The sequence below is a fragment of the Salvelinus alpinus genome, chromosome 9, assembly GCF_045679555.1.
Source record: "Salvelinus alpinus chromosome 9, SLU_Salpinus.1, whole genome shotgun sequence".
Lineage (NCBI taxonomy): Eukaryota > Metazoa > Chordata > Actinopteri > Salmoniformes > Salmonidae > Salvelinus > Salvelinus alpinus.
This window is the reverse complement of record NC_092094.1, coordinates 30,602,519-30,629,979: the sequence shown is the minus strand read 5'-3', so window position 1 is coordinate 30,629,979 and position 27,461 is coordinate 30,602,519. Positions and strand designations below refer to the sequence as shown.

At 46.1% G+C, this 27,461-nt stretch overlaps 2 protein-coding genes across 2 annotated transcripts in view; both read right to left on the bottom strand.

The window, feature by feature from the left end:
- Positions 1 to 27,461, bottom strand: part of kcp (kielin cysteine rich BMP regulator) — a 47,402-nt gene that overhangs the window by 18,999 nt on the left and 942 nt on the right. Inside the window, exons 2-31 of the mRNA XM_071416687.1 lie at positions 23,805 to 24,346; positions 23,251 to 23,323; positions 22,094 to 22,389; positions 21,780 to 21,948; positions 11,045 to 11,118; positions 10,840 to 10,933; positions 10,674 to 10,756; positions 10,392 to 10,485; positions 10,194 to 10,273; positions 10,001 to 10,086; positions 9,831 to 9,909; positions 9,558 to 9,657; positions 9,379 to 9,464; positions 9,192 to 9,285; positions 8,907 to 9,053; positions 8,701 to 8,807; positions 8,515 to 8,608; positions 8,231 to 8,404; positions 8,046 to 8,128; positions 7,793 to 7,886; positions 7,516 to 7,698; positions 6,597 to 6,767; positions 6,319 to 6,492; positions 6,121 to 6,203; positions 5,664 to 5,754; positions 5,374 to 5,456; positions 3,274 to 3,447; positions 2,907 to 3,086; positions 2,609 to 2,739; positions 2,237 to 2,403 (exon numbers count right to left, since the gene is read on the bottom strand). Of these exons, the coding sequence (XP_071272788.1) occupies positions 2,237 to 2,403; positions 2,609 to 2,739; positions 2,907 to 3,086; positions 3,274 to 3,447; positions 5,374 to 5,456; positions 5,664 to 5,754; positions 6,121 to 6,203; positions 6,319 to 6,492; positions 6,597 to 6,767; positions 7,516 to 7,698; positions 7,793 to 7,886; positions 8,046 to 8,128; positions 8,231 to 8,404; positions 8,515 to 8,608; positions 8,701 to 8,807; positions 8,907 to 9,053; positions 9,192 to 9,285; positions 9,379 to 9,464; positions 9,558 to 9,657; positions 9,831 to 9,909; positions 10,001 to 10,086; positions 10,194 to 10,273; positions 10,392 to 10,485; positions 10,674 to 10,756; positions 10,840 to 10,933; positions 11,045 to 11,118; positions 21,780 to 21,948; positions 22,094 to 22,389; positions 23,251 to 23,323; positions 23,805 to 24,346 (4,086 nt within the window). The remainder of the gene's footprint in view (positions 1 to 2,236; positions 2,404 to 2,608; positions 2,740 to 2,906; positions 3,087 to 3,273; positions 3,448 to 5,373; positions 5,457 to 5,663; positions 5,755 to 6,120; positions 6,204 to 6,318; positions 6,493 to 6,596; positions 6,768 to 7,515; positions 7,699 to 7,792; positions 7,887 to 8,045; positions 8,129 to 8,230; positions 8,405 to 8,514; positions 8,609 to 8,700; positions 8,808 to 8,906; positions 9,054 to 9,191; positions 9,286 to 9,378; positions 9,465 to 9,557; positions 9,658 to 9,830; positions 9,910 to 10,000; positions 10,087 to 10,193; positions 10,274 to 10,391; positions 10,486 to 10,673; positions 10,757 to 10,839; positions 10,934 to 11,044; positions 11,119 to 21,779; positions 21,949 to 22,093; positions 22,390 to 23,250; positions 23,324 to 23,804; positions 24,347 to 27,461) is intronic.
- LOC139584088 (uncharacterized) lies at positions 12,778 to 18,829 on the bottom strand. The gene is made up of 5 exons (XM_071415597.1): positions 18,552 to 18,829; positions 15,846 to 16,564; positions 14,780 to 15,177; positions 13,383 to 14,632; positions 12,778 to 13,266 (listed from the first exon to the last, which is right to left on the bottom strand). Exons 1-5 carry the CDS (start codon positions 18,827 to 18,829, stop codon positions 13,074 to 13,076), a joined length of 2,838 nt encoding a protein of 945 aa, XP_071271698.1. The 3' UTR covers positions 12,778 to 13,073.

Sequence of the window (27,461 nt, the reverse complement as noted above, 5' to 3'; positions counted from 1 at the left end):
CTCAGATAATAATATCGACGAATACGCTGATTCAGTGAGTGAGTTTATAAGGAAGTGAATAGCAGATGTTGTAACCACCATGACTATTAAAACCTACCCTAACCAGAAACTGTGGATAGATGGCGGCATTTGCACAAAACTGATAGCACAAACCACCGCATTTAACCATGTTAAGGTGACTGGGAATATGGCCGAATACAAACAGTGTAGTTATTCCCTCCGCAAGGCAGTCAAACAAGCGAAATGTCAGTATAGAGACAAAGTGGAGTCACAATTCAACAGCTCTGACACGAGACGTATGTGGCAGGGTCTACAGACAATCACAGACCACAGAGAAAACCAGCCACATCACGGACACCGACGTCTTGCTTCCAGACAAACTAAACGCCTTCTTTGCCTGCTTTGAGGAAAATACATTGCCACCGACGTGGCCCGCTACCAAGGACTGTGGGCTCTCCTTCTCCGTGGCCAACGTGAGTAAGACATTTAAACATGTCAACCCTCCTCAGAGCTGGCTGGTGTGTTTACGGACATATTCAATCCCTCCCTATCCCAGTCTGCTGTCCCCACATGCTACAAGATGGCCACCACTGTTCCTGTACCCAAGAAGGCAAAGGTAACTGAACTAAATGACTGTCACTTCTGTCATCATGAAGTGCTTTGAGAGACTAGTCAAGGATCATATCACCTCCACCTTATCTGTCACCCTAGACCCACTTCAATTTGCTTACCGCCCCAATAGGTCCACAGATGATGCAATCGCCATAACACTGCACACTGCCCTATCCCATCTGGACAAGAGGAATACCTATGTAAGAATGCTGTTCATTGACAGCACTCAGCATTCAACACCATAGTACCCTCCAAGCTCATCATTAAGCTTGAGGCCCTGGGTCTCAACCCCACCCTATGCTGGTCCTGGACTTCCTGACGGGCCGCCCCCAGGTGGTGAAGGTAGGAAACAACATGTCCACTTCGCTGATTCTCAACACTGGGGCCCCACAAGGGTGCGTGCTCAGCTCCCTCCAGTACTTCCTGTTCCCCATGACTGCGTGGCCATGCACGCCTCCAACACAATCATCAAGCTTGCAGACGACACAACAGTAGTAGGCTTGATTACCGACAATGACGAGACAGCCTACAGGGAGGAGGTGACGGCACTCGGAGTGTGGTGTCAGGAAACAACCTCTCACTCAACATCAACAAAACAATGGAGATGATTGTGGACTTCAGCAAACAGCAGAGGGAGCACCCCCCTATCCACGTCGACGGGGCAGTAGAGGAGAAGGTGGAAAGTTTTAAGTTTCTCGTGGTACACATCACGGACTAACTGAAATGGTCCACCCACACAGACAGTGTGGTGAAGAAAGCAACAGCAACAGCAACAGCAACAGCAACAGCAACAGCAACAGCGCCTCTTCAACCTCAGGAGGCTGAAGAAATCTGGCTTGTCACCTACAACCCTCACAAACTTTTACAGATGCACAACTGAGTGCATCCTGCCGGGCTGCATCACCGCCTGGTACGGCAACTGCACCACCCACAACCGCAAGGCTCTCCAGAGGGTGGTGCAGTCTGCACAATGCATCACCGGGGGCAAACTACCTGCCCTCCAGGACACCCACAGCACCCGATGTCACAGGAAGGCCAAAAAGATCATCAAGGACAACAACCACCCGAGCCACTGCCTGTTCACCCCGCTATCATCCAGAAGGCAAGGTCAGTACAGGGGCATCAAAGCTGGGACCGAGAAACTGAAAAACAGATTCTATCCCAAGGCCATCAGACTGTTAAACAGCCATCACTAAGACAGAGAGGCTGCTGCCTACATATATACTTGAAATCATTGGCCACTTTAATAAATGGATCACTAGTCACTTTAATAATGCTACTTTAATCATGTTTACATATATTTCATTACTCATCTCATATGTATATACTGTATTTTATACCATCTATTGCATCTTGCCTATGCCGCTATGTCATTGCTCATCCATATATTTATATGATTATATTCAATTCCGTTACTTAGATTTGTGTGTACTAGGTAGTTGTTGTGGAATTGTTAGATTACATGTTAGATATTGCTGCACTGTCGGAACTAGAAGCACAAGCATTTCACTACACTCGCAATAACATCTGCTAACCATGTGTATGTGACCAATAAAATTTGATTTGATTTGATTTTTGGGAAAACATGAAATATTCCATGTTTTCATTCAGTTTGTGGGTTTACCTGCACACTGGGGGCAGCAGTCTCCTGGCAGTGTGATTGGTTGGGGGCAGGAGGTGGGGGGGCAGAAGAGGGGCATGCAAGTGACACTCCCCCTCACACAGGTACAGCGCTGACAGGGATTGCCTAGCCCTGGAGTGAGGGGTGTGGCTGCAGGGGTGAAGGTTTGTCTGTTAGGGGAGTGAGGAGAGTGTTTACAGACATCCAGCTTGTCACAGGGCCTAGACATAACAGTGAAGGTGTGTGTGTGAGTGGGTAACAGTGTGTGTGTGTGTGTGTGTGTGTGTGTGTGTGTGTGTGTGTGTGTGTGTGTGTGTGTGTGTGTGTGTGTGTGTGTAAGGGCGTCAGAGGGTGTGTGTGTGGAATTAGACCTACCTGTTAGAGTAGACCACACCCCCGTAGAGGCAGGCCTCACAGAGTGGACAGCAGCCATTGGATGATTCAAAGGGGAGGGGGTGGGAACATTGAACAGGACACAGCTTTTTATGACATGTCACCACCTCGTTCTAGAGAGAGGGGGGAGAGAGCGAGAAAGACGGAGGGAGAAAAAGATGGGACAGAGGTGTGGGATAGAACAAATATGGAACAGCTGGGAAACAGTGATATAAGAGGATAGACAGACTTCACAGAGATAGAGGGAGGGATAGGGGATGAGATAATGCTGTCTTCTCACCAGACAGCTGCAGGTGGAGCAGGGGTCAATGGGCGTGGTGAAGGAGGCCCCAGACTGAAACTCCTCCCCCTGGTAAATGCACACCCCTCTGCAGATGGGGCAGCACTCCCCTGGAGGGATCACAGGACGCGCACACACCACGGGCGGGCACGACCCAGACACACACACCACACCACCGTTCTACACACAGTCACATGGAAAAATTGACCAAAACTAGAGCAAATATAGTAATAACATCATGTCTCGCCAGGGACCTGAAGATTTGTGTTAGCCCCCATTACTGCCTTAAGTTTTATCTCAGTGGAGTATCGAAGGTTGGTCACATACAGATACAGTGTATGTGTGTATGAAGTGTGTATGTGTGTACCAGGCATGTGCAGCGTTGACAGTGGTCTGAGGGGTGTGGGAAGCGCTCTCCATTGGAACAGTCTCGTCCGTTGAAGCGACAGCCGTCACACACACCGCACGCACAACCGTCCAGTGCAGGGTGTGGACAGGACACAGCAGGACACCTCCGCTTCACACACACTACCTCTCCTCTCTACACACACACATACACACAAATGTAAACGCACACAAACGCACACAAACACAAGAAAACACATCTACAGCCGTCACACACAACATATCAATGCAAACATGAACACACAAATACTTCATTGGATCAGATGTCTAACTGACATGGAGCAATTATTTGTCTTTTTTTCACACGGTAACTTGTTGACGGAGGCTGCGCATGTGTTACTTTACGCACACATCACCCTCCCTTCACGTTTATCACTTTACTCACCCTCTTCTGGACCCTTCCTATAAACCAATTTGATGGACATGATGATGTCGCCCAGGGTTTCCCAAACTCGTCCTAGGAACCCCCCTGGGTACATGTTTTGTTTTTGCCCTAGCACTACAGAGCTGATTCAAATAATCAAAGCTTGATGAAGAGTGGGTTAATTGAATCAGCTGTGTAGTGCAAGGGCAAAAAACAAAACATGTACCCAGGGGGGGCCCAAGGGCCGAGATTGGGAAACCCTGATGTAGCCTACGTCTCTGCCTATTTATGAACAGCCGACATAAAAACCTGCAGCGATTTGAATGAACGTTCCAAAATTTGTAGGCAACCTTCTCTTTCTGTTGTAACCAAGGATACTGTAGTAGCACAATCGGGACGCACACTGTAAACCCCAAGGAATTTTTAACTCAAATACTTGTAGTAAGTTGTACTCAAAAGTCAATGAAAAGTCATTATTACTTAAAATGTTTATGTGGTACTGACTCAAAACTAAATGAGAAGTCACACCAACTACATTTTTTAAAGATATGATAACAAATTAACTTTTTTCCCAGCATGCTCTAGTGGAGGTAGATTTTTTTGAATAATTTTTATATCTGTGTTTTTGCATGTACTGAGTGATTGATTAATTAAATGTTAAGATAAATATTTTTTTTCTAAATTAATCCAATCATTGAATTTTTGCACCCATTACTGAAATGGTTGTTCCAGTTGAAATGGCTTAGGTAGTTTCCTCCCACTGTTCTTAACCCTGGCAGTTATTATGGATGCAGGTTGCAGGTGAATATAATTTAGGAATTAGACATCAATTTGCAAGCCAGCATAATGTGATTTATAGTTAGGGTTGTAAAATTCTGGTAAATTTCCTAGGTTTTCCAGAAATCCTGGTTGGAAGATTACTTTAATTGTTTTGGGGAAAGTTTGTGGAATTTTGCAGGCCTGATGTGCCCTGTGAACTATGAGTTTCAGGCCACTGTATAAGGCCTTATGATATACTGTATGTAATGGTTAAATTATACTGATAATAATTCACCTAGGAACTCACTTGGTGAAGGCCACCAGACTAAATGAACGAATTCAACAACCATGTCTCTGTCAATAACAAATACAGTCATGGGTGGTAACTCTACAATTCAATCGAAAAGGCAAGGCACATTGGTAAATTATTGGAGTCGTGGCTTAGTGAGGGCATTACATTTAAGTATACCTTAATCAAAAAACGGCATTTGTATTACTCATATGAAGGTAGTACTGCTCACTTCAGCTATTTAACTTTCTTAACCAGTCATTTTTTAGGTCATCGGTTTCCTAAAAATGTTTGAGTAGCCAGAATGTATCCGGTTTTACAATGCAGTCTACACATTGCTTTGGGGCAAAAACAATCTGCGTTTTAACCACAAATAACATACAACTGTTAAAAAAAGAAAAAAAGAACACTAATACTTTGACTCCCTGTCTGCTTCCTGCTTAGCCAATGTTTGCAATGAGGATAAAAAAAAAGAGCATCACATTTCTATTTAGACTGCCTGTCTATTTAGACTGCCTGCCTGCTTGTGTTTGATATGGGAGGGAGTTGTAAAGTAGAGAATCTCGCACATGCGCAGAAAGAGGATTGCAAACGCAGCCACTTAACCTTGACCCCACCCTGAACTCTGACCCTGATACTTGACCACTCACTGAGCATGTGCAGTCATCACAGGTTCCTCTGGTTCCAGGGAAGACCTGTCCATCAACGTAAGCCCCGCCCTGGAACACACAGCCTACACACACACACACACACACACACACACACACACACACACACACACACACACACACACACACACACACACACACACACACACACACACACACACACACACACACACACACACACAGACATAGACACAGAACAAAAACATAAATGTCAGTGTCAGACAGAAAGAAATAAAGACAGACAGACAGATATGTTATAGCGGGTAGAGTACCGTCACACACGGGGCAGCCACAGGGGCTGGTGGCAGGATGAGAGCAGGAGGCTGGAGGACACAACTTCTTCACACACCTCACTGATCCATCCTACAGACAGAGAGAGAGATATAGAGAGGAGAGAGTGGGAGAGAGAGAAAAATATTTAAATAAAGTTACACATACAAAGTACAAATAAGTGTCTGATGAAGGAGATTACGCCGAAACGTAAGCCTGAATGTATGTCCCGTCAATAAATATTCAGATCTATGCAGAAACAGAGTGATCCTTTTTCTTTATTTTCCTGGGCAGTCACCTGTCGAAGTGTCCTTGGGTAATAATTTTGGGGGGATTTTCAAGTCCCTTAGTTGAGCACCTGATTCCGTTTTTGTTCAAGCTTAGCTGATGCTTGTTTGGGTATAGTTTCTTTCCATTGTGTATTAAACACTAAATAGTGTGTGTGTGTGTGTGTGTTACCTGGCAGGTACATTCTGAGCAGGGGTCAGTAGGGTCAGGGATTGACTGGCCACTGATGAGGACCACATTGCCATGGGAACAACCTGTCACAGGAAGAAATTGCCATAGAAACCATGTCTAAAGGAGAAACATTGTAAATATGTTACTTAGAGGAACACTGACATACAGTGTGTGTATGAGGTGTGTGTGTGAACGCACGGTTACACTCTCCGCAGCACTGGCCGGGTGGCTTGTAGGGGTGTGTGCAGTCCTGGTAGCAGGGTAGCTGGCTACACACCACATCACCTACGTAACACGTACACACTCGACACGGGTCCTCTCCACTGAGAAACTCATAGCCATCAGGATACTCCATACCCCCATACATACAGCCTGTAGAGAGAGAGCGAGAGAAGGGGGGAGAGAAGGGTTTAGTCCTTCCCCTCTAATCAGGGACTGATTTAGACACACACACAATATCCCACAAGGTGTCTCACCATCACAGGCTAGGCAGCACTCTCTCTGTATGGGGTAGGGACAGCTGACAGCAGGGCAGCGTTTCCTCTCACAGTGGACAGAACCCTCGCGACACACACACACTCCACACGGGTCCGACACATCACCCCACGACTCCCCATTGGCCCGTTCCCGACCCTCATACAGACAGCCTGAAACACACACATGTGGGCTGTATGTGTAATATCATGTTATGTAGGCTATATGAAGAGTCATGTCATGTTATGTAGGCTGTATGAAGTGCAATGTCATGTTATGTAGGCTGTATGAAGTGTAATGTCATGCCATGCAGGCTGTATGAAGTGTAATGTCATGCCATGCAGGCTGTATGAAGTATAATGTCATGTTATGTAAACTGTATGAAGTGTAATGTCATGCCAGGCAGGCTGTATGAAGTGTAATGTCATGCCATGCAGGCTGTATGAAGTATAATGTCATGTTATGTAAACTGTATGAAGTGTAATGTCATGCCATGCAGGCTGTATGAAGTATAATGTCATGTTATGTAAACTGTATGAAGTGTAATGTCATGCCATGCAGGCTGTATGAAGTATAATGTCATGTTATGTAAACTGTATGAAGTGTAATGTCATGCCATGCAGGCTGTATGAAGTGTAATGTCATGCCATGGAGGCTGTATGAAGTATAATGTCATGTTATGTAAACTGTATGAAGTGTAATGTCATGCCAGGCAGGCTGTATGAAGTGTAATGTCATGCCATGCAGGCTGTATGAAGTATAATGTCATGTTATGTAAACTGTATGAAGTGTAATGTCATGCCATGCAGGCTGTATGAAGTATAATGTAATGTTATGTAAACTGTATGAAGTGTAATGTCATGCCATGCAGGCTGTATGAAGTATAATGTCATGTTATGTAAACTGTATGAAGTGTCGTACCGTCGCAGGTCCTGCAGCACTCCTGCTGTATGGGGTGTGAGCAGTGAGCGAGGGGGCAGGGCTTGCGCTGACATCGAGACGTCCCATTGGTGCAGAGGCAGGATCGACAGGGGTCAGTGGGGTCGTAGAAACGCTCAGTGTGTCTGTAGGGCCGACCCTCATACACACAGTCAGCAGGGGGGACTGCACAGACACATAGAATAATTTATGACACCAAATAATACATTTACTTTTCATTTCAATTAGTCAATCATTGTCCCTGGCTGTAGTTGCGTACCTGGGCATTGGGGACAGCATTCTCCAGGCAGCAGGTTGGGGATGGAGCATGCCAGCGGTGGACACCTCCTCATCAAGCACTGGACGTTACCATTCTACAACACACACAAGGTATGGGCCTAACAGGTTCATGGTTGTAGGCATATGGGACTGTCACTCAAACCTTTAGCTACAGTAGGATGGTCATTTTGGAATGGGCAAAACACTGGATTACAGCTAACCCTCAACATTGGTGCTGATGTGTGTGTTCTTACGATACAGTGGCAGGTCCTGCAGTTGTCGGTGGGATGGAGGAACTCTTGTCCGTTGGGGTACTCTTTCCCAGCGTAGCTACACCCTGCAAAAAGGTGTTCTTTGCTTAGACATGGTTTGACACTATACATATGTGTGTGTGTGTATGCCTACGTGTGTGAATGTGTGTGTGTGTGTGTGTGTGTACCGTTACAGTTGTTCTGGCAGCAGGTCCCTGGGAGCGGGGTGGTGCAGTGAGGCCGGGGGCATTCTGATGCGTGGCAGTCAACCCTCCCTGACACACACACACACTCCTCACACACACTCAGCGGGCTGGGGAACACCTCGCCGTCCACAAACACACGGTTCTCAAAGGAACAGTCTGGAACAAACACACAGGCAAAAATACACTTAGAAAACACAGGTGTTTTGTATTTACAAGGTTAATATATATGTGTGTTAATATATGTGTGTGTTTTAGGCGAAGAGTACCTGGGCATTTAGGGCAGCACTCTCCATGCGGTGTGTGTGTGTTGGAACAGTTCAGGGGGGGACAGGCTCTACTCACACACTGCACCGTACCCTCCTGGGGAGTGGGGGGTAGGACCATGTTATGCAATTGTATGTTGCAGTATGTTATGTGTGTGTGTATGTTTGGCTGTGTGTGTGTCCTCTCACCAGACAGGTGCAGGTATGACAGGGCTGGTCGGGGTGTGTAAAGGTTTGTCTGTTGCTATAAATACGCTGATCGAAGGTACAGCGCTCACACTCTGCACAGCACAAACCTAGAGAGAAAGGAAAAAGATCATGGAATGAGAATGGAAAAGAAAGATAGCCATTTCAAACAAATACACTCAGACAGACATGCACACTCACAGTCTTACCGGTGGTCTTGGTGGGGTGTGTGCAGGCAGTGGGGGGACAGTGTGTGTGTGTACACACCACTTCTCCGTTTAGACAGGTACAGCTGGAGCAGCCCTCGGCCTGCCACTGAGAACCCTCCTCATACTTCAACCCCTCCAACACACACACTATAGAGAAAAAAAAAGAGAGAGAGAGAGAGACAGAGAGAGGGGGGGGGGTGTAGGATTGTTTATGTCAAGATATATTCCTGTCTTTATCTCTGTATGTATAGGATGTTATCATTGTTGCAAAATAATATGTGGTACCTTTGCAGATGGGGCAGCAGAACTGGAGTGATTTGATGGGGTTGGAACATTGGACCGGAGGACACCTCTCCTCTTGGCACCTCACATTTCCATCCTGATACACACACACACTCAGAACTTATGTATTGTTTGTTAATATGTGCATCAATGTGTGTATGTCTATCTATGTGTGTGAGTTCAGACCCACCTTGCAGCTGCACTGGACACAGGGTCCACTTCCAGCTGGGTTAAAAACGTTACCATTAACGTAGACTCTCCTCTCGTATTCACACTCTGCAGAGACAGACACACACACAGGGGTGGGATGGATAGATAGTGGTGAAGGTTAGGAGTTAGAGTGTAAAGACTGCGGCAGGCTGAACTCACGATCACAGGTGGGACAGCACTGTCCTCTAGGCGTCACAGGGTGGCTACAACGCAGAGGAGGACATGATGCATCCATACGCTCACATGACACCTCTCCAGCCTATTGGTAAGAGAGATACATATCACATGACAACTTTCCAGCCTATAGGATAGAGAGAAACGCATCAAATGACACCTCAACAGCCTATTCATAGACTTCCAATATGTCACTTTTTTGTTGTGGCCATACTGATTCCCGACTTGAACACGTGCACACACATAGTCAGTACTCACAGAGCAATGGCAGCGGAGACAGGGATCTGTCCTGGAGGGGAACATCAACACCTGAGAGTCATACTCACACTGCTCACACCTAGAACACACACACACAGGCGAAAGATGATGCATATTTAACTACATGTGCTACTACAGCTATGATACTGGAGGTTTTATGTGTGTGTTACCGTGGGCAACAGTCTCCGGGGCGAGGGACAGAGTTGGGACAGGAAACGGCAGGGCAGGGTCGAGGCGAGCAGAGGACATCTCCATTCTGAGGAGAGAGAGGAGAAACACACACACGTCATGGTCTGTTTTAGACACATACTGTATGCACAAATATTTGACATACAGAGACACAGAGCTCTGTCACAGTCTTACCATACACACACACTCCTGACAGCGGTCTACACTAGGGACCTGGGCTCCATTCAGGAAGTCCTGGCTGTTCATTCCACAACCTGAAACACACATAATCACACACTGTCACTGTATACTCAATTCTACGCACGCACGCACACACACACACAGACACACAGAGACAGACACACGCACGCACACGCATACAGGGTGTCTCACCATGGCAGACTGGGCAGCAGGTATTGGGTGGTGGGGAGGAAGGGTTCCGACATGGAGGGCTACACCTCTCTGTCTCACATTTAACAACACCCTCCTGGCAAAAGTTAAAGGTCAGGACATTAATCTACAGTAAAAGTAAATTCCTGTCAGCACATGAAGCCATCTCTAGTGGATTATGAGAAATAGAAAGAACAAAAGAGAGAGAGAAAGAAGGAGAAAGAAAGGAAGCGAGAGAGAGAGAGAGAGAGAGAGAGAGAGAGAGAGAGAGAGAGAGAGACTCACCAGACAGTAACAGAGACTACAGGGGTTTTGTGATGGTCTCCATTTAGCTCTGTGGTGGTAATGGATGCCTGTATGGATACAACCTACAGACACCCATCACAAATACATGCATATGTTAGTAATAAGAACATATGATTGCTTCTGTCAGAGTATGAATTATACAAACCTTTACAGCGAGCGCAGCACTCTCCATGAAGTGTCTCCTGTTCAGAGCAGTCGAGGGGGGGGCAGGAAGGTGGGGAACACACCATACTACCCTCCTAGCACAACCCACAGAAAGAGCAAAGAATCATAATTTAGTCAATGTATGTAAGTGTTGAAGTGTATGTTGGTACGTACTGTATGTGTCAGTGTATGGCAGACATATTCACCTTGCAAGTGCAGGTCTGGCAGCCATCGATGGTGTTGATAGAGGAATTATAGGGACGACCGTCCAACTTACACCCTACAGACAGAAAGAGAGAGAGGTTAGGGAGGTGTGTGTATGTTTGTTCTGTATACTCGTATCTGTCCATGTCCACATGCTAGCAAGTATGTGTGTGTATATGATGGATGTGTTTAAGGTATACTGGGGTAGTGGGCTGAGGGGGGGTGAGTGTCTAGTTGTCAGCAGTATCTACTCATCTGACAAACAATCAGACCTAAGAATAAATAATACCCTGGTAATTGGAATGTGTGTTTCTGTGATATCCCTCCCTCGCTCCCTCTCTCTTTCTCCCTCTTTCTCCCTCCAACTCACTCTCCCTCTCTCTCTCCGTCTCTCTCCCTCTCTATCCCTCCAACTCTCTCTCCGTCTCTCTCCCTCTCTATCCCTCTAACTCTCTCCCCGTCTCTCTCCAGAACATCTGGCTTTTCTCTTTAGTAATGACACAACAGCATGCTGCTCATATAACACACACATACACGCACACACACACACACACACACACACACACACACACACACACACACACACACACACACACACACACACACACACACACACACACACACACACACACACACACACACACACACACACACACACACACACACACACACACACAGATGTTTTACAGCTGTAACCATAAACAGAGGTGCCTGTGGTGGTACAGAGTTAGAGACTGCCCCGGTGAGTACATTAACACACAATTGACTTGTCACAGCAACAGTTTGTGTGTGTATGTGTGTGTGTGTGTGAGGCTGCCCACCAACTGTGCCAGGAGGCATTTCCACCACTCATCCGAGCAGGCAGGCCAACGCAGAAAGATCAAAGAGTGTATGAGTGCGTGTTTGTGTCTGCATAAGAGTGACTGACTGACTGTGTGTGTGTGTGTGTGTGTGTGTGTGTGTGTGTGTGTGTGTGTGTGTGTGTGTGTGTGTGTGTGTGTGTGTGTGTGTGTGTGTGTGTGTGTGTGTGTGTGTGTGTGTGTGTGTGTGTCGGCTGGATGCCATCAGAAACAATTAAGAGAGAAAAGACGGACAGAAAAGAAAGATGGACAGAAAAAAACAAGAGGAGACAAAGACAGTAGACAGAGAGGCTGGGGAAAGAAAAAGAAAGACTGATTAAGACAGAAGATAAGAGAGAGAGGTAGGGATGGAGAGAGAAATGAAGAGAAGACGGAGAGAGCTAAAGGGGGGAGAGAGAGGGGGGAGAGAGAGAGAGAGAGAGAGAGAGAGAGAGAGAGAGAGAGAGAGAGAGAGAGAGAGAGAGAGCGATTGAAGGCATAATATCATGTTTACAGTACATTCCAACAGGGTCGTTTCTATAGGGAACATGACAGAACAGAGACCCATTCGACATATACCGGCCTACTGTGTGTATATGTGTGTGTGTGGAGATGGAACTTGCTTGAAAAGTAAGTAACCTTTTCATTTCTATAGGGAACATGACAGAACAAAGACACATTTTACGAATACCAGGGTGTGTGTGTGTGTGTGTGTGTGTGTGTGTGTGTGTGTGTGTGTGTGTGTGTGTGTGTGTGTGTGTGTGTGTGTGTGTGTGTGTGTGTGTGTGTGTGTGTGTGTGTGTGTGTGTGTGTGTGTGTGTATATGTGGTGAATATCATGTGGTGGGTAAACAGCTTAATAGATGAAGAGTTAAAGCAGCAACAAAGAACACTAGAAACATTCACTCCCTTTATCTAATACAGTGTGGTACATTGATTACACCTCCTGATGTCTAAATATCTCCTACTTCAGTTAAATATTCAAAGGAAGTGCTACAGGGTGTGCAGGCTTTCATTCCAACCCATCATCAAAGTGTATTCCAGAAAGAGAAAAGTGTCCTATCTCCAGACTTGGTAACCAGCCTTGGTAATGAAAGCTCTAATGTCGAACTGCATTAGTTTTTCATGACAAAAAAAGCATTTTCTAGTCATCTTCCACTACGCTGAATGACATGGGCGCCGGTCAGCACTGGTTACCAGCCCTGGCAGATGACGTACGCTCCGGTGGTTGGGTCAAGCCACTCAGTAAAGCAGGAGCCACAGTTCCGCAAACGACACTCAGCCATCGGGTTACCAAGACAACGTGCTTCATGGCAGAGGTCAGGGCAGGTCATGGGGGCAGAGCCAAGAGGACAACCGGAAAACCAGTGTAGTTCAAAACAAAACCTACAACACACACACAAACCTATGAGAAGATACAATAACAACTTCTACTCTAAAGAGATATATTCACTACTCATTGGCTACTGTTTACATCCCCTCTCTAATTGACCAATGGTTACCTGCTGTCTGGGGTGATTGGCAGCCAAATGCCCCGTCCCCTCTGTGACATCACCTTGTGGGTGTAGTAGTCATCAGAATGCTTCTGCCCCGCCCACTCCCGCTCCAACTGACCAATCAGGGCTCGGCTCTCCTCTTGATCCAGAGCCATCCAATCCTGCAAAGGCCAGTGCTGAGGCAGGGCTGTGATTGGAGAGCAGGTTCTTGTAATGTGGTTAAGAGTGTGTTGATTGGTTGAAATTAGCTGCTGTTGGGTGTGGTAGTAGAACCGTAGGTAGTGCGGTCCGTTGTAGAACCAGTTACAGCTGTCCTTATCGTAACCGTCTGGTCGAAATCCAAATGCATCAAAACCACCCCGGTCCAAACCAAAGGGGTCGAAACCATAAACACTGTAGCCACTGTCGCTAAAGAGTTCTGACATAACCTTCTCTCTTTCTCTCTCCTCCTCTCCACTCTCCTCTCTCACCTCACTCTGCTTCTTTTTCTCCCCCTGAGTCTCCTCTTCTCTCTCCTCCTCCCTCATAAACAATCCATCCCAGCGCATCCCGAACCATGTAACATTGTGGCGGTTAAACCCATAGCGGTTATATCCAGAAATGTCATAGCCCTCTCTGTCGATGTGGTCACGGTCCAAACCATCCCTACTGTAACCAAGCAGGTCCCAGCCCATGCGGTTGAAACCTTGTCTGTCATATCCATTGCGATTGTAACCACTGTGGTCAAAGCCATCATAGCCTTGTGCATTGTAATCATAGGTGCTGTGTTTATGGTTGTTTTGTGTATCTTGTCCCTTTCTGTGATAGCTGGCAGTGTCTTTCGCTCCTCTGTGGCGGCCCTTCCCTCTTTTGGCAAGGAGTGATGATGTCACATTGCAGGGAGCTCCGAGGGTTATGGGTACATACACCACACACAGTTGTTCCCGTGAAGACATCACATCATCAGGAGCAATGCCGAACGGCTTCATCTTGACGTGACGCTGCCTCACCGGGTACTGGGTGTGTTGGTGAGTGTGCCCATGAGCTTCTTCATGAGTGTGCACGTCTCTGTGCCTGTCCTGCCAGTGTGTCCAGAGCTTGTCGATGAAAGCGGCGTGTGAGAGGTAGAGGGGGTCATAGGCGGCCAGAGGAGAGGCCATGTGGCCCCCCACCCAGAGCCTAAATAGCCCAGACAGCCCCTGCAGAGCCTGGGAGAACAACAGGAAGTTTCCCTGGGACAGTAGCCTCTGGACGCTCACCGCGTCAGGCACAGACACCTGTTGAGACCAAGGGACAACGTCAGAGGAAAACATGACAGACAAATAAAGATCACTTTATTGACCTTTAGCAATGACATACAGTAATCATTTCATAGTGTATACAGCTTCAAAACATGAGGAAAATTGTAAAATCATGAGGCTGACCGAAGTGTTGAAGCTCCGTCGTAGACAGGGGGACCAGTGGAACCGTGCAGACAAGCCCTGGAAGGAGTGGTGGGGGACACAGCCTGAGACAGAGTTGCTCTCTTGCTCTCCATCTCCCTCACTCGCTCTATCCCTCTCTTCATCCCTTTCCATCTCGCCATTCCTCTCTCTCTCTCCATCCCCTCCAAACATATCGGCCTGCCAGACAGCTGAGGTCAAAAGATCACCAGAGTCGACCGTCCACTCAAAGTACGGAACACCCAGTTGGCATGACGACACAGCCTGGAGCTCCTGCTCCACCACCCGCAGGAAGTAGCGCTGCCAGGGCAGGAAGTAGGTGTGGCCACCAGCCTGAGGGGAGAACTCAGCTCTCAGCTTGGTGAAACCATCCCATACACCTACACAAAAACCAACATGAAAACAAGACTGATCCAAGGTATAATAGAGAACAAATCTCAGTTAGCTATACACTTGGGTAGTAAAGAGTTAGCTGTACATGAGTACCTGGCTAGTAGAGTTAGCTGTAAAAGTGTATCTAGCTAGTAGAGTAAGCTGTACAGAGTACCTAGCTAGTAGAGTTAGCTGTATAAGTGTACCTAGCTAGTAGAGTTAGCTGTACAAGTGTACCTAGCTAGTAGAGTTAGCTGTACAAGTGTATCTAGCTACTAGAGTAAGCTGTACAGGTGAACTTGGTTATTAGAGTTAGTAGGGAGTTAGCTATACATGTGTACCTAGCTAGTAGGGAGTTTGCTATACAGGTGTACCTCGCTAGTAGGGAGTTAACTATACAGGTGTACCTAGCTAGCTAGGGAGTTAGCTGTACAGGTGTACCTAGCTAGTAGGGAGTTTGCTATACAGGTGTACCTCGCTAGTAGGGAGTTAGCTATACAGGTGTACCTAGCTAGTAGGCAGTTAGCTATACAGGTGTACCTAGCTAGTAAGGAGTTAGCTATACAGGTTTACCTAGCTAGTAGGGAGTTAACTATACAGGTGTACCTAGCTAGTTGGGAGTTAGCTGTACACAGGTGTACCTAGCTAGTTGGGAGTTAGCTGTACACAGGTGTACCTGGCTGTGCGTAGAGCCTCCTGATGGCTCGTTGGTACTGACGTCTCTCTTTTAGGGTCAGGTCTCGTATCTCCTTCCGCTGTGTCAGTTGACTACACCCACACTGCACCGCTCCACTTTGATCACACAAACACTCTTCACAGCCATGCCTGAACCTCTCCCCGTAGCTCCATGGCAGACTATGGTAGAGGCAGCCACAGGCGTGGACGCAACCCACCTCAGAGCAGCGCTGACCGGGGGAGAAACTCACAGCCTCTCCCTCTCCCTGCAGGTCTCTGACCCTGGCCTGACAGGCTGACACAGACAGGTACTCACAGCTGTAGATGAAATCAGCATCCGTCCCGTCAAACCCACGAGCATTTTTCTCTCTCCCTCTCTCCTCCTTTCTTTCTCTCTGCTGGTCTGGCCTGGTCAGGTTGAACCACTGGTAACCAAAGTGATCAGATCTGTCCTCCTCCAATGTCCTCGTGTCAGTTATTTCTCCAAACCATGCCTCTTCCTCCTTTTGGCTCCTTCCACTCTGCTCCTGGTTGGAGGTTGTGTTGTATCCATGGCGACCGTTGCCCTGGCTGTCGTAGCCAATGAGAGGGCCCGGTTTGGGCAGGCGGAAGCAGCAGGCTCCCATCATGCACTGCTCCTGGCAGGCCTCGAGGGAGAGGAAGTTGTTGTTGCTGTTTCCTGTGCAGAACAGGAAGTGGTCACAGCGGCCATGGGCGGGGCTGAAGGACCAGCGACGCTGAGGTGAACTCTGACCTCTACAGCTGCCCTCTGGACGGGGCTGCCAGCATGCCTACACACACACAGTGCCTTTTACCCTCCCTAACCCAGTGCAGCATTCTCCATTAAACATCAGGAACAATGCTAGTCTAATGTTAGGCATTAAGTACTACAAAGCAGTGGTGAGTTTCCAGAAAACCTCAAAGATAAAGTGGAGTTTTTCTCTCAACAACCTAGCCACACCAGGCATGAGAGAGTAACAATTGAGAAATGTATTTTTGACAATGAATGAAGCACTTTGTTTAAAAGACGATTTATACTTGATCCAGCAATGCGGTCAGGAGGTTTCCGTAAGGCGGGTGTGATTGCAATTGCTAAGCCTCCAGAGGATTACGGAGGCCAAATAGAGCTCTGTACGGTGACGCTGTGCAACTCCCAAATTTTGCAACAATGCGGAGGGCCCTGCATAGCTCCGTATAGCCTCGCATTGAAATGATTAGTTGATGGTCGGTGGGGGTGGTACATCCTGTATAAACACAAACTCACTTCCTTGACAACAAACATGGAGAAATTTTATGAAAGGCTATCAGAACCACAGGAGGATAGTGGCAATTTAATTGGGAGAACCGGCTCATGGTAATGGCTGGAGTGGAATCAGTGGAATTGTATCAAACATATGGTTTCCATGTCTTTAATGCCATTCCATTCACGCTGTTCCAGACATTATTATGAGCCGTCCTCCTCTCATCACTGTTAAGACCAAGTTCACAAACAAAATACATCTTTATGATACCTCGTGTAGGGATTTAAAACACACCAACATGAGTTTGAACTCCTGGAAATAGATCGGGGAGATAATGGAGATAGATGCGGTAAAGAGGTCAATGGAGAGCAGACAGTGGGGGATAGAAGGATGCTGGATTGGCACACATTCAACAAATCTGATCTAACAAAGTTTATATTTGTCAAATCCGTCATGGTTGATTTATTGTAACAGGCCCAGTATATGGTTACCAAAATCCCATTTGGATATATTTGGCTGATTTCGCTGCATAACATTTAGAAGTTGTCCCTTTTCAGGTTTGGAAAAAGTGGTGGTGGTAGTCAAAGTCGGTTTTAACAGTAATGCAGTTGATTGATGACATGAACATGTGTTGGGGTTGACATACACTCAAGCATTATACTCTGATTTTTACCTCAACATAGTGTGAAATACACATATAAACAATAGCCTAAATCTATGCTATTTTTGCTGTGGGGCAATTGTGAGATTCGGGATGGAGATGCAGGTCGGAAAACTGTGCAGCCTTTTATCCTCATGCTATCTTGGCTGAGCTCCTATGTCAAGCGCTGGGAAACGGACTCCAACATCTCAGAAGAGGTAAGGTTTCGTCTTTTCGTTTAGGCAGTTGCTCGTAATTATCTGGATGGCTAAAGAGATTATATCTGAATCACTACGAGTAGTGTGGTGCAGACCAATTTATTGGATGCGTATGACAGCTCCCCGAAGCGCAAGAAGTATGAATGTTCTGACTTCTGCAGAGGCCGCATTGCTGTAAATGCTATATGGCCACTGCAGATCTCGGATTGACCTTAAATCGACTTTCAGAGTAACTTGGGTCTCAGTCCTTGAGAGAAAAGTACAACTTTAGCTATGAAGGCTTTGGGAAACTCAACCCAGATTGTTTACCAACACAGCTCTAACTATTATACAGCACTACCCCACAGCAGATCACTACACGCTATTTACATCTCAGGAAAAATCTACAACACTCACTACTCAGCATGCAATTCTACAGCAAAGCAAAACTCTAGAAAGCACAGCTCTGCAGTGCACACGCAACTCTACAACACAACTCTACAGCAGTGGTTTTTAACTTATGGTATGCGGAGGTACTGCAGGTGGGCCTCAATTGTTTTAATTTGTTTTTCTTCCAAAAATAATAACATAATGATGTTATAAACAATTTCACAAATTGTTTAACAAACATCCATCTTGGGGCCTCCCGAGTAGCACAGCGGTCTAAGGCACTGCATCGCAGTGCTAGAGGCGTCACTACAGATCCGGGTTTGATCCCGGGCTGTGTTGCAGCCAGCCACGACCGGGAACCCATGAGGCGGCGCACAATTGGCCTAGCATCGTCTGGGTTAGGGGAGGGTTTGGCCGGCCAGCTGTACGACAGATTGGTGTGGCTGGCTTCCGGGTTAAGCAAGCAGTCTGTCAAGAAGCAGTGTGGCTTAGTGGGGTTATGTTTCGGAGGACGCATGGCTCTCGATCTTCGCCTCTCCTGAGTACGTACGGCCGTTGCAGCGTTGGGAAAAGACTACCAATTGGATATCACGAAAAAGGGGTACCCCCCACATTTTTTTTTTTTTTTTACATCCATCTGTAATAATAGGCCTTTAATATGTTACATTCGCTGTAAAAATGTACTCTAAATTTGACTGCTAAGATATTTTATGTTTAAAAAAAATTGCGACTCTGTGAATGGTGGTCCTCAAGAGCTTTTGACAGTGATTTCCCCGGAAAGGAAAAAGTTGTGAATCGCTGCTCTACAGTACTCACACACATCTCTAGAAAACACACAGATCTGCAGGACACAGGAAATCACTACGACACACACAACTCTAGAAAACACACAACTCTGCAGGACACAGGACAACTCTACAACACACACAACTCTAGAAAACACAAAACTCTATAAAGTGGTGTCCAAACCTGTCAGAGTTCTGACCCACCTCAAGCCTGTCAAATGTTCTGCTGACCTGTCAGATAAACCAAGCAGCCACAAGGATCACACAAGAATCACACCAACACACTCCACTAGTATGGTCAAGTTTTGTCTAGTCTAATACACTAATCTAGAATAGTTTAAATGTCTATTATATGTGGTAGTACCTGTGTTAGCTGTGTTTCACAGTATGTCCCGGTGGTATAGGGGGGGCAGAGGCAGCGGAACCCAGCAAGGTCAGAGGTCAAAGAGACACACACACCCCCATTACGACAGGGGCGGGATTCTGGGGGGGCAGCAATGTATGCCTCTGTTTGTTTAACACATTGGATGCTTGTGTGGGTGAGTGTTGTTTGTGTCTTGTGCATGTGTGTGTGTGTGTGTGTGTGTGTGTGCAGTGTTTCCCCATATTCATAAATCGTTGCCGCCACTCCCAAAAAATCTGATACTAAAACCAGATATACACTATAGTGCCTTTGGAAAGTATTCAGACCCTTTGACTTTTTCCACATTATGTTAGGTTACAGCCTTATTCTAAAATTGATTAAATCATTTTTCCCCCTCTTCAATCTAAACATAATACCCCATAATGACAAAGCAAAAACAGTTTTTTATACATTTTTGCTAATTTATAAATAAAAATAAAACTGAAATATCACCATTTACATAAGTATTCAGACCCTTTACTCAGTACTTTGCTTAAGCACCTTTGGCAGCGATTAAAGCCTAGTGTCTTCTTGGGTATGATGTTTTTACAAGCTTGGCACACCTGTATTTGGAGAGTTTCTCCCATTCTTCTCTGTAGATCCTCTCAAGCTCTGTCAGGTTGGATGGGAAGCATTGCTGCACAGCTATTTTCAGGTCTCTCCAGAGATGTTTGATCGGGTTCAAGTCCGAGCTCTGGCTGGGATACTCAAGGACATTCAGGGACTTGTTCCGAAGCCACTCCTGCATTGTCTTGGCTGTCTGCTTAGGGTCGTTGTCCTGTTGGAAAGTGAACCTTCACCCCAGTCTGAGGTTCTGAGCGCTCTGGTGCAGGTTTTCATCAAGGATCTCTCTGTACTTTTCTCCTTTAATCTTTGCCTCTGACTAGTACCAGTCCCTGCCGCTGAAAAACATCCCCACAGAGTGATGCTGCCACCACCATGCTTCCCAGTAGGGATGGTGCCAGGTTTCCTCCAGACGTAACGCTTGGCTTTCAGGCCACAGAGTTCTATCTTGGTTTCATCAGACCAGAGAATCTTGTTTCTTATGGTTTGAGAGTATTTAGGTGCCTTTTGGCAAACTCTTTAGTTGCCTTCTGGGCCTTTCACTGAGGAGTGGCTTCCGTCTGGCCACTCTACCATAAAGGCCTGATTGGTGGAGTGCTGCAGAGATGGTTGTCCTTCTGGAAGGTTCTCCCATCTCCACAGAGGAACTCTAAAGCTCTGACAGAGTGACCATTGGGTTCTTGGTCACCTCCCTGACCAAGTCCCTTCTCCCCTGATTGCTCCAGCTCTAGGAAGAGTGTTGGTGGTTCCAAACTTCTTCGATTTAAGAATGATGGAGGCCACTGTGTTCTTGGGAACCTTGGGACATTTTTTGGTACCCTTCCCCAAATCTGTGCCTCGACACAATACTGTCTCGGAGCTCTACGGACCGTTCCATTGACTTCATAGCTTGGTTTTTGCTCTGACATGCACTTTCCAAATCATCTCCAATCAATTGAATTTACAACAGGTGGACTGCAATCAACATCTCAAGAATGATCAATGGAAACAGGATGCACCTGCGCTCAATTGCGTGTCTCATAGCAAAGGGTCTGAATACTTATGTAAATAAGGTATTTCAGTTTTTATGTTTTTGCCTTTGTCATTATGAGGTATTGTATGTAGATTGCTGAAGACTATTTTATTTTCTATCAATTTTAGAATAAGGCTGACACTTAACAAAATGTGGAAAAAGTCAATGGGTCTGAATACTTTCTGAAGGAACTGGAAAGTATATAATGGAGCTACATATTTTAAATAGGATCATCTTTCAGAACTAACAATCACTAAAATAAAAACAAACCAAAAATGTCCTGGCATGGGGCCCCCATTGATTTTGTTATATGTTTGAGTGACTTAGATAACATAAGAACACGGCAAAATCCACAGGGCACACACTGGTTGAATCAATGTTGATTCCACATCCTTTTAATGAAATGACATTGAACCAATGTGGAAATACATTGAATTGATGTCTGTGCCCAGTGTGAAACCATGGCAAAATGTGTAAAATTGCAAGAAATTTGCTTTAAAACAGCATTTTTTCATCTTAGCCCCATGAAAAATGTGTAGAATTGCAGGAAACTAGCATTAAAACTGTGAAAATGTATCTCTGCCCCATGGCTAAATGTGTAGATTCCTCACCACCCGCACTTACTTTGCCACTGCTGCTGAAACAAATCTTAGTGGGAAACACTGGTATGCCTGTGTTTGTGTGTGTGCAGTACGGTACCGACCGTCAGTAGGAGCAGAGCAGGTGACCTGTCCAGAGGTGCAGGTGCAGAATGTGTTCCGGTGCGTCTCCCAGCGATGCCCCTCCTCCACCTGTCTCCCCTCCCACACACACCCACGCCTCACACACTCACACCCCTCCAGATACTGCACACGCGCCTGTAGGTCCACATTCTACACACACACACACACAGACACACACACACAGAAATACATAGTCAATAGTCAGTCTTGCGTGAATAAGGATGAGTATACCTCAATTGCCCATTGAAATCTTTAAAAAATATCACATTATAATACATAACTTTGCTGTGGCTACCTGGGCCTTGACCATGTCCAGCATGCGTTCCAGGCCCTCTAGCCTCTCCTCCAACCCCCTCAGCCTGTCCTCGCCCTGGGACTGAGAGACAGGTCTCACCCCATGGGGTGCTGGAGGACCCAGAAACACCCCACCCCTCTGGGGCTGGTCGCCCTGGGGATGATGGGGGTGGAGAGAGGGGTTATGTGGCTGGTAGTTGGCTATATCCTGCTGAGGTTCCAGCCCAGGTCCACTGTCAACCCTGTCTACTGGAGCAGAGTTATTGAGCTGGGCATGGGGAGGGCCATGCAGAGAATCTGAGAAAGAGGGGAAGGGTGAGGGGAGAAGAACAGAGAAAGAGAGTGAGTGAGGGGGGATGAGGGGAAAAGGGAGCGAGAGTGAAAGAGGGAGGGAGAGGAGGAAGCCAGTAATCAGTTGATCTAATACAAAAACAGTAGTTAATCCGTCTGAAAATGTGAATTAACAGTTACTCTAAACTTAGAACTCATAAATAAACAACCTATAGGAAGTAGCTGGGGGACCACGGATAATATCTAGTCCCCAGAGCCCAGAGCGCACACACGCACGAGCAAGCACAAGAGGACACACACACACGAGCACACATGCCCACACACACACAGCATATGTTTTACTATCCTTGTGGAGACCTAACATTTATTTCCATTCAAAACACTATTTTCCATAACCCTAACTCCTAACCCTAATTCTAACCCTAACCCTAAACCTAACCACTAAGCCTAAAATATCCTTTGTCCTTGTGGGGACCTGGTAAATGTCCCACGAGGGAGAATTTTCCTTGTTTTACTATTCTTGTGGGGACTTTTGGGGATTTCCACAAGGATACTAATACAATCCCCCCCCCCCCCACACACACACACACGTACGTCTTTCTGTGATTGGGTGGTCTGGCCTCAGGGTGGTCCTGTCAGAGTGAGGTCAGAGAGGACTAGAGATCAAAGAGGTCAAAATTCATGACCCTGTTCCAGCCAATCATAATGGCTAGATTATTATATGACAGGAAGTGTGAGGAGCTGAAGGAGGGCTAATACTCCAGTAATAGATTAGTACACTCAGTTCCTCATTCATAGAGAATGACACGGACTTGTCTTAATGGCAAAGTAGCCATAAAACCAGTAGCCAGGTTAAAAAACCTGTACCTGTAATGTTGTCACATTGCCACGGACGCCTCTGATACGCTCTGGTAGAGATCTCAGCTGTCTGCACATAACCCTACAAAGAGATAGTGATGGAGTGATAGAAGGGGGGAGAGAGAGGGCGAGAGAGAGAGAGAGAGAGAGAAAGAGAAACCGTTATCGAGCGCATACTTGCATGTGTGTACATGTGAATATGTGTATGTGTTAAATGAGAATTATCTGTTAATTGAGTGATTAGAATATTCCGCCCTGAAACATATAATTGTATGGAATTGATTAGAATGTATAAAATCATAATCAATAAATGTGTAGTCCTAGTCAGAATTAGGGTAAAACAATATGTCTTTATGGTATTTTAAACACAGACTGTCTGAGCTCGGTGCCGACCTGAACGTTCCCGTGAATAAACCTTTTTGACTATTTTAGCTGGGCCTCCGTCTGTTTCATTCGACCAGGATCTTACAAATTCTGGTTGGCAGACTGAGTAATATAATTAAATTGGGTTATGTACCTGGAGAACATAATTCTCTTATCAGTATGCGAGTGTGTTTACTCACAGTGAACTTGCTCTCCATGTCACCCTGTGTGCTGGCCAGTGTGATGACTAGGTCTGGGGGCAGCTGTAGTTTGACTCTCTCCTCTTTGTCTCTCTGTATAACCACTGCCTCTCTACAGTCCACAAACAGAGATACACGGCCAGCCTCCAGGGCCAGGGCCAACCGCACCCAGCCTCCCCCAGAGAAGGGACTTCCTCCTGGGAACAGGACACTGGCAAGTTCCTGGCCTTCCGAGCCAGCCTGGTGGTCCAGACGCAGAGATTTGGAGCGGGTAGAGGAGTAGAGTTGGAGGATGGGCGAGGAAGAGGAGGAGGAGAAAGAGAGCAGATTGCCACTGGAGTCTGCACCCTGACGTCCCATCAGGTGAATTCCCAGACTGCCTTGCAGTGAGGAAACAAGGTAGTGGGAGTATTGTTCGGGAAGGGTCAGGTGAGGTGAGCGGGGGCGCAGTTTGTAGGCCTGGGTTCCAGGCCACTTCCCCTGGACTTTGGATACACCCTTTAAGGGGCGGGACATGTTGAGAGCCTCCAGTAGGTCGATCACTGAGGGACAGACAAGACAATGAATGAGAATTGACAGAAAGATCAACAAGCGAGCCAATCAAAATACACACACACATATACACACACACACACTGTCAGGTTGGCTAATACACACTCATGCTTCAGACCATGTCTGATGCGACGTGATAAACAGATTTTTGGGTCTGAAAGAGACAGAGCCACCAGAAAACATGTGGCGAGACAGATTTTGCCCTTGTACTTTTCAATCTGGTGGGGCGCCTCCACACCAATTTCAAAGCAGCATCCCCGAATGCGTTTATCAGACATTAATTAGTTCACATCATAGAAAAACGTTTTGCAATGGAAAAGAAAGCAGGTAACCCCCACGCTCGTTGCGACAGGTGGATTCACAGTGGTCTCCTAGCTACAGCCTATACAGAGCCTCATCAACTACGCCTTTAAACAACTGTTCGTTTGCACCAGAACCTCATTGTTTAACTCTGCACTTTGTTTCTTTCTTCGATCACGCTCCTCTCCGGTCTGTGGAATCTGACTTTGCGGCTGTGTTATCTAGTGGAAGAAACCCTCCTATCCTGCATGCCTGGTTGCCTGCCTTATGAGAGAGCAAACACAAATGTTCATGGTAAATTGCAGTTAATAAAAGCAGTTTAATCATCCTCTAAAACTAGGTAGAATGGTCCAGTCTATAGCTAGCTAACACAACTACTAACGTTAGCTTTAGAGTAGCCTAGCTAGATAGCTAGCTAGCTAGCATTAGCAGCTATGTTGATACAATCATGCAGCCAGCTGCTAATGTTAATAATTTAGACTCACTGAATAAATGTGTTTGGCACAGGATAAAGAAGATGAAACGATCTGCTGCTGCTACCCAAGGCCAAGGGATACTGAAGTTCCTGAAAAGGTTAGTCAGCCAGTTTGTTAGTCCAGTAATGTTTGTTGGCATATTATTTTATTTCCACTACTACAAATTTCACTGTCTTAAAAGTAAAAAACTTAAAACTTCCGCCACAGAGCAGTCTACACAGACAATATAAACGCATTTGTCCAACCATAACGGATTGATGGCTAATGCAGAAAGAGATCATTTATTTTCTAGCACCACCATAACTTTCCCATATATAGAGAGACAGCCATAACGGTGTCAGTCTTTGATCTTCTTGGCCTTCCTGTGACACCAGGTGCTGTAGATGTCATGGAGGGCAAGCAGTGTGCCCCTAATGATGTTGTGGGCTGACCACACCACCCTCTGGAGTGCCCTGTAGTTGTCTGTGTGAAGGGACCATTCGGTCATCAGTTATGTGCACGCAGAGGAATATAAAGCTTTTGACCGTTTCCACTGCGGCACGTCGTTGTGGATGTGGGGGTGCTCTCTCTCTCTGCTGTGTCCTGTAGTCCACGATCAGCTCCTTTATTTTGTTGACGTTGAGGTAGAGGTTATTTTCCTGGCACCACTCCACCATGGCTCTCACCTCCTCCCTGTAGGCTGTCTCGTCATTGTTGATAATCAGGCCTACTACTGCTGTGTCGTTTGCAAACTTGATGATTGAGTTGGAGACGTGCGTGGCCACGCAGTTATGGATGAACAGGAAGCACAGGAGTGGGCTGAGTATGCACCCCTGTGGGGCACCCGTGTTGAGCATCAGCGTGGTGGAGGTGTTGTTGACCACCTTCACCACTTGGGGTCAGCCCATCAGGAAGTTCAGGACCTAGTTGCACAGGAAGGGGTTCTGACCTAGGGCCGAGCTTAGTGATGAACACTACATAGGTCTTGTCCAGGTGGGATAGGGCAGTGTGCAGTTCAATGACGATTGCTTCATCCTTGGATCTGTTGGGGTGGTATGCGAATTGTAGTGGGTCTAGGTTGTTGGCTAAGGTGGAGGTGATATGGTCCTAAAATACCCTCTCAAAGCACATCATGATGACAGAAGTGAGTCCTATGGGGCGATAGTCATTTAGTTCAGTTACCTTAGCTTTCTTGTCTACAGGAACAATGGTGGACATCTTGAAGGAAGTGGGGACAACAGACTGATTAAATATATGGATTTTACAGGCAATCAGTTCCTACAGTGAGCGCCAGGGAATCAACTTCTGGTGGGCCAAATCAGAGAGGAAGAGGTGAAGCGAATCTGTCTTCTCCAGCTGGTGGCATTTTATTTATTTATTTCTCTCACCAATCGAGGATTTTTTTTATGATGGTCAATGAGTGTCGAATTTGGTTAACCTGTCTCGCCCCCCGTTCCGCTAGCGGAACTCCTCCCACATTCCACTGAAAAGGCAGAGCGCGAAATTCAAAAAATATTTTTTTAGAAATATTTAACTTTCACACATTAACACGTCCAATACAGCAAATGAAAGATACACATCTTGTGAATCCAGCCAACATGTCCGATTTTTTAAATGTTTTACAGGGAAAACACAATATATATTTATGTTAGCTCACCAACAAATAGAAAAAAGCACAGACATTTTTCACAGCACAGGTAGCATGCACAAAATCAACCAAACTAACCTAGAACAAACCAAAGAAACCAAGAAACAACTTAATCAGATGACAGTCTTATAACATGTTATACAATAAATCTATGTTTTGTTCGAAAAATGTGCATATTTCAGGTATAAATCATAGTTTACATTGCGGCTACAATCAGAAATTGCACCGAAAGCAGACAGAATTATTACAGACACCAACGTGACATACCGAAATACTCATCATAAAACATTTCTGAAAAATACATGGTGTATAGCAAATTAAAGACAAAGATCTTGTGAATACAGCCAATATTTCAGATTTATACTCTATTTTTCAAATCTACTGCTTAACATTGTGTGTATGTATAGAGTTAATGTGACATTATAACCATTCTTTGCATAACATTCAGCCCTGCTAAGTAGTTCACTAAACTACAGAGTAGTGTATGTTGTCTATTGAAGTGGTTGTCTCTGGCTCTTTTGATATCAGATTCAGAATGAATAATAACAAGGTTTCTGGTAGTTTGAAAGGGTTTCATCCACCTGAGGCCAGGAGTGTTTCCAATTCCCATAACCCAACAAGAAAAACCCCTGCCCTATAGTCATAGCACGGATGAAAAGGGAAGCTATCTAAAATAATACTTGTTTTTCATAGCCTACGGAT

Excerpts from the sequence above, each read along its gene's own strand:
- LOC139584088 (XM_071415597.1), bottom strand. The coding sequence starts at position 18,829 with ATGCGTCCTCCGAAACATAACCCCACTAAGCCACACTGCTTCTTGACA. Across the intron at positions 16,565-18,551 it reads CGGGAGGCCCCAAGATGGAT|CCCCGCCCATGGCCGCTGTG; the intron begins GTTTGTTAAACA and ends CTGGTCCTTCAG. Across the intron at positions 13,267-13,382 it reads CCAATCACCCCAGACAGCAG|GTTTTGTTTTGAACTACACT; the intron begins GTAACCATTGGT and ends TGTGTGTTGTAG.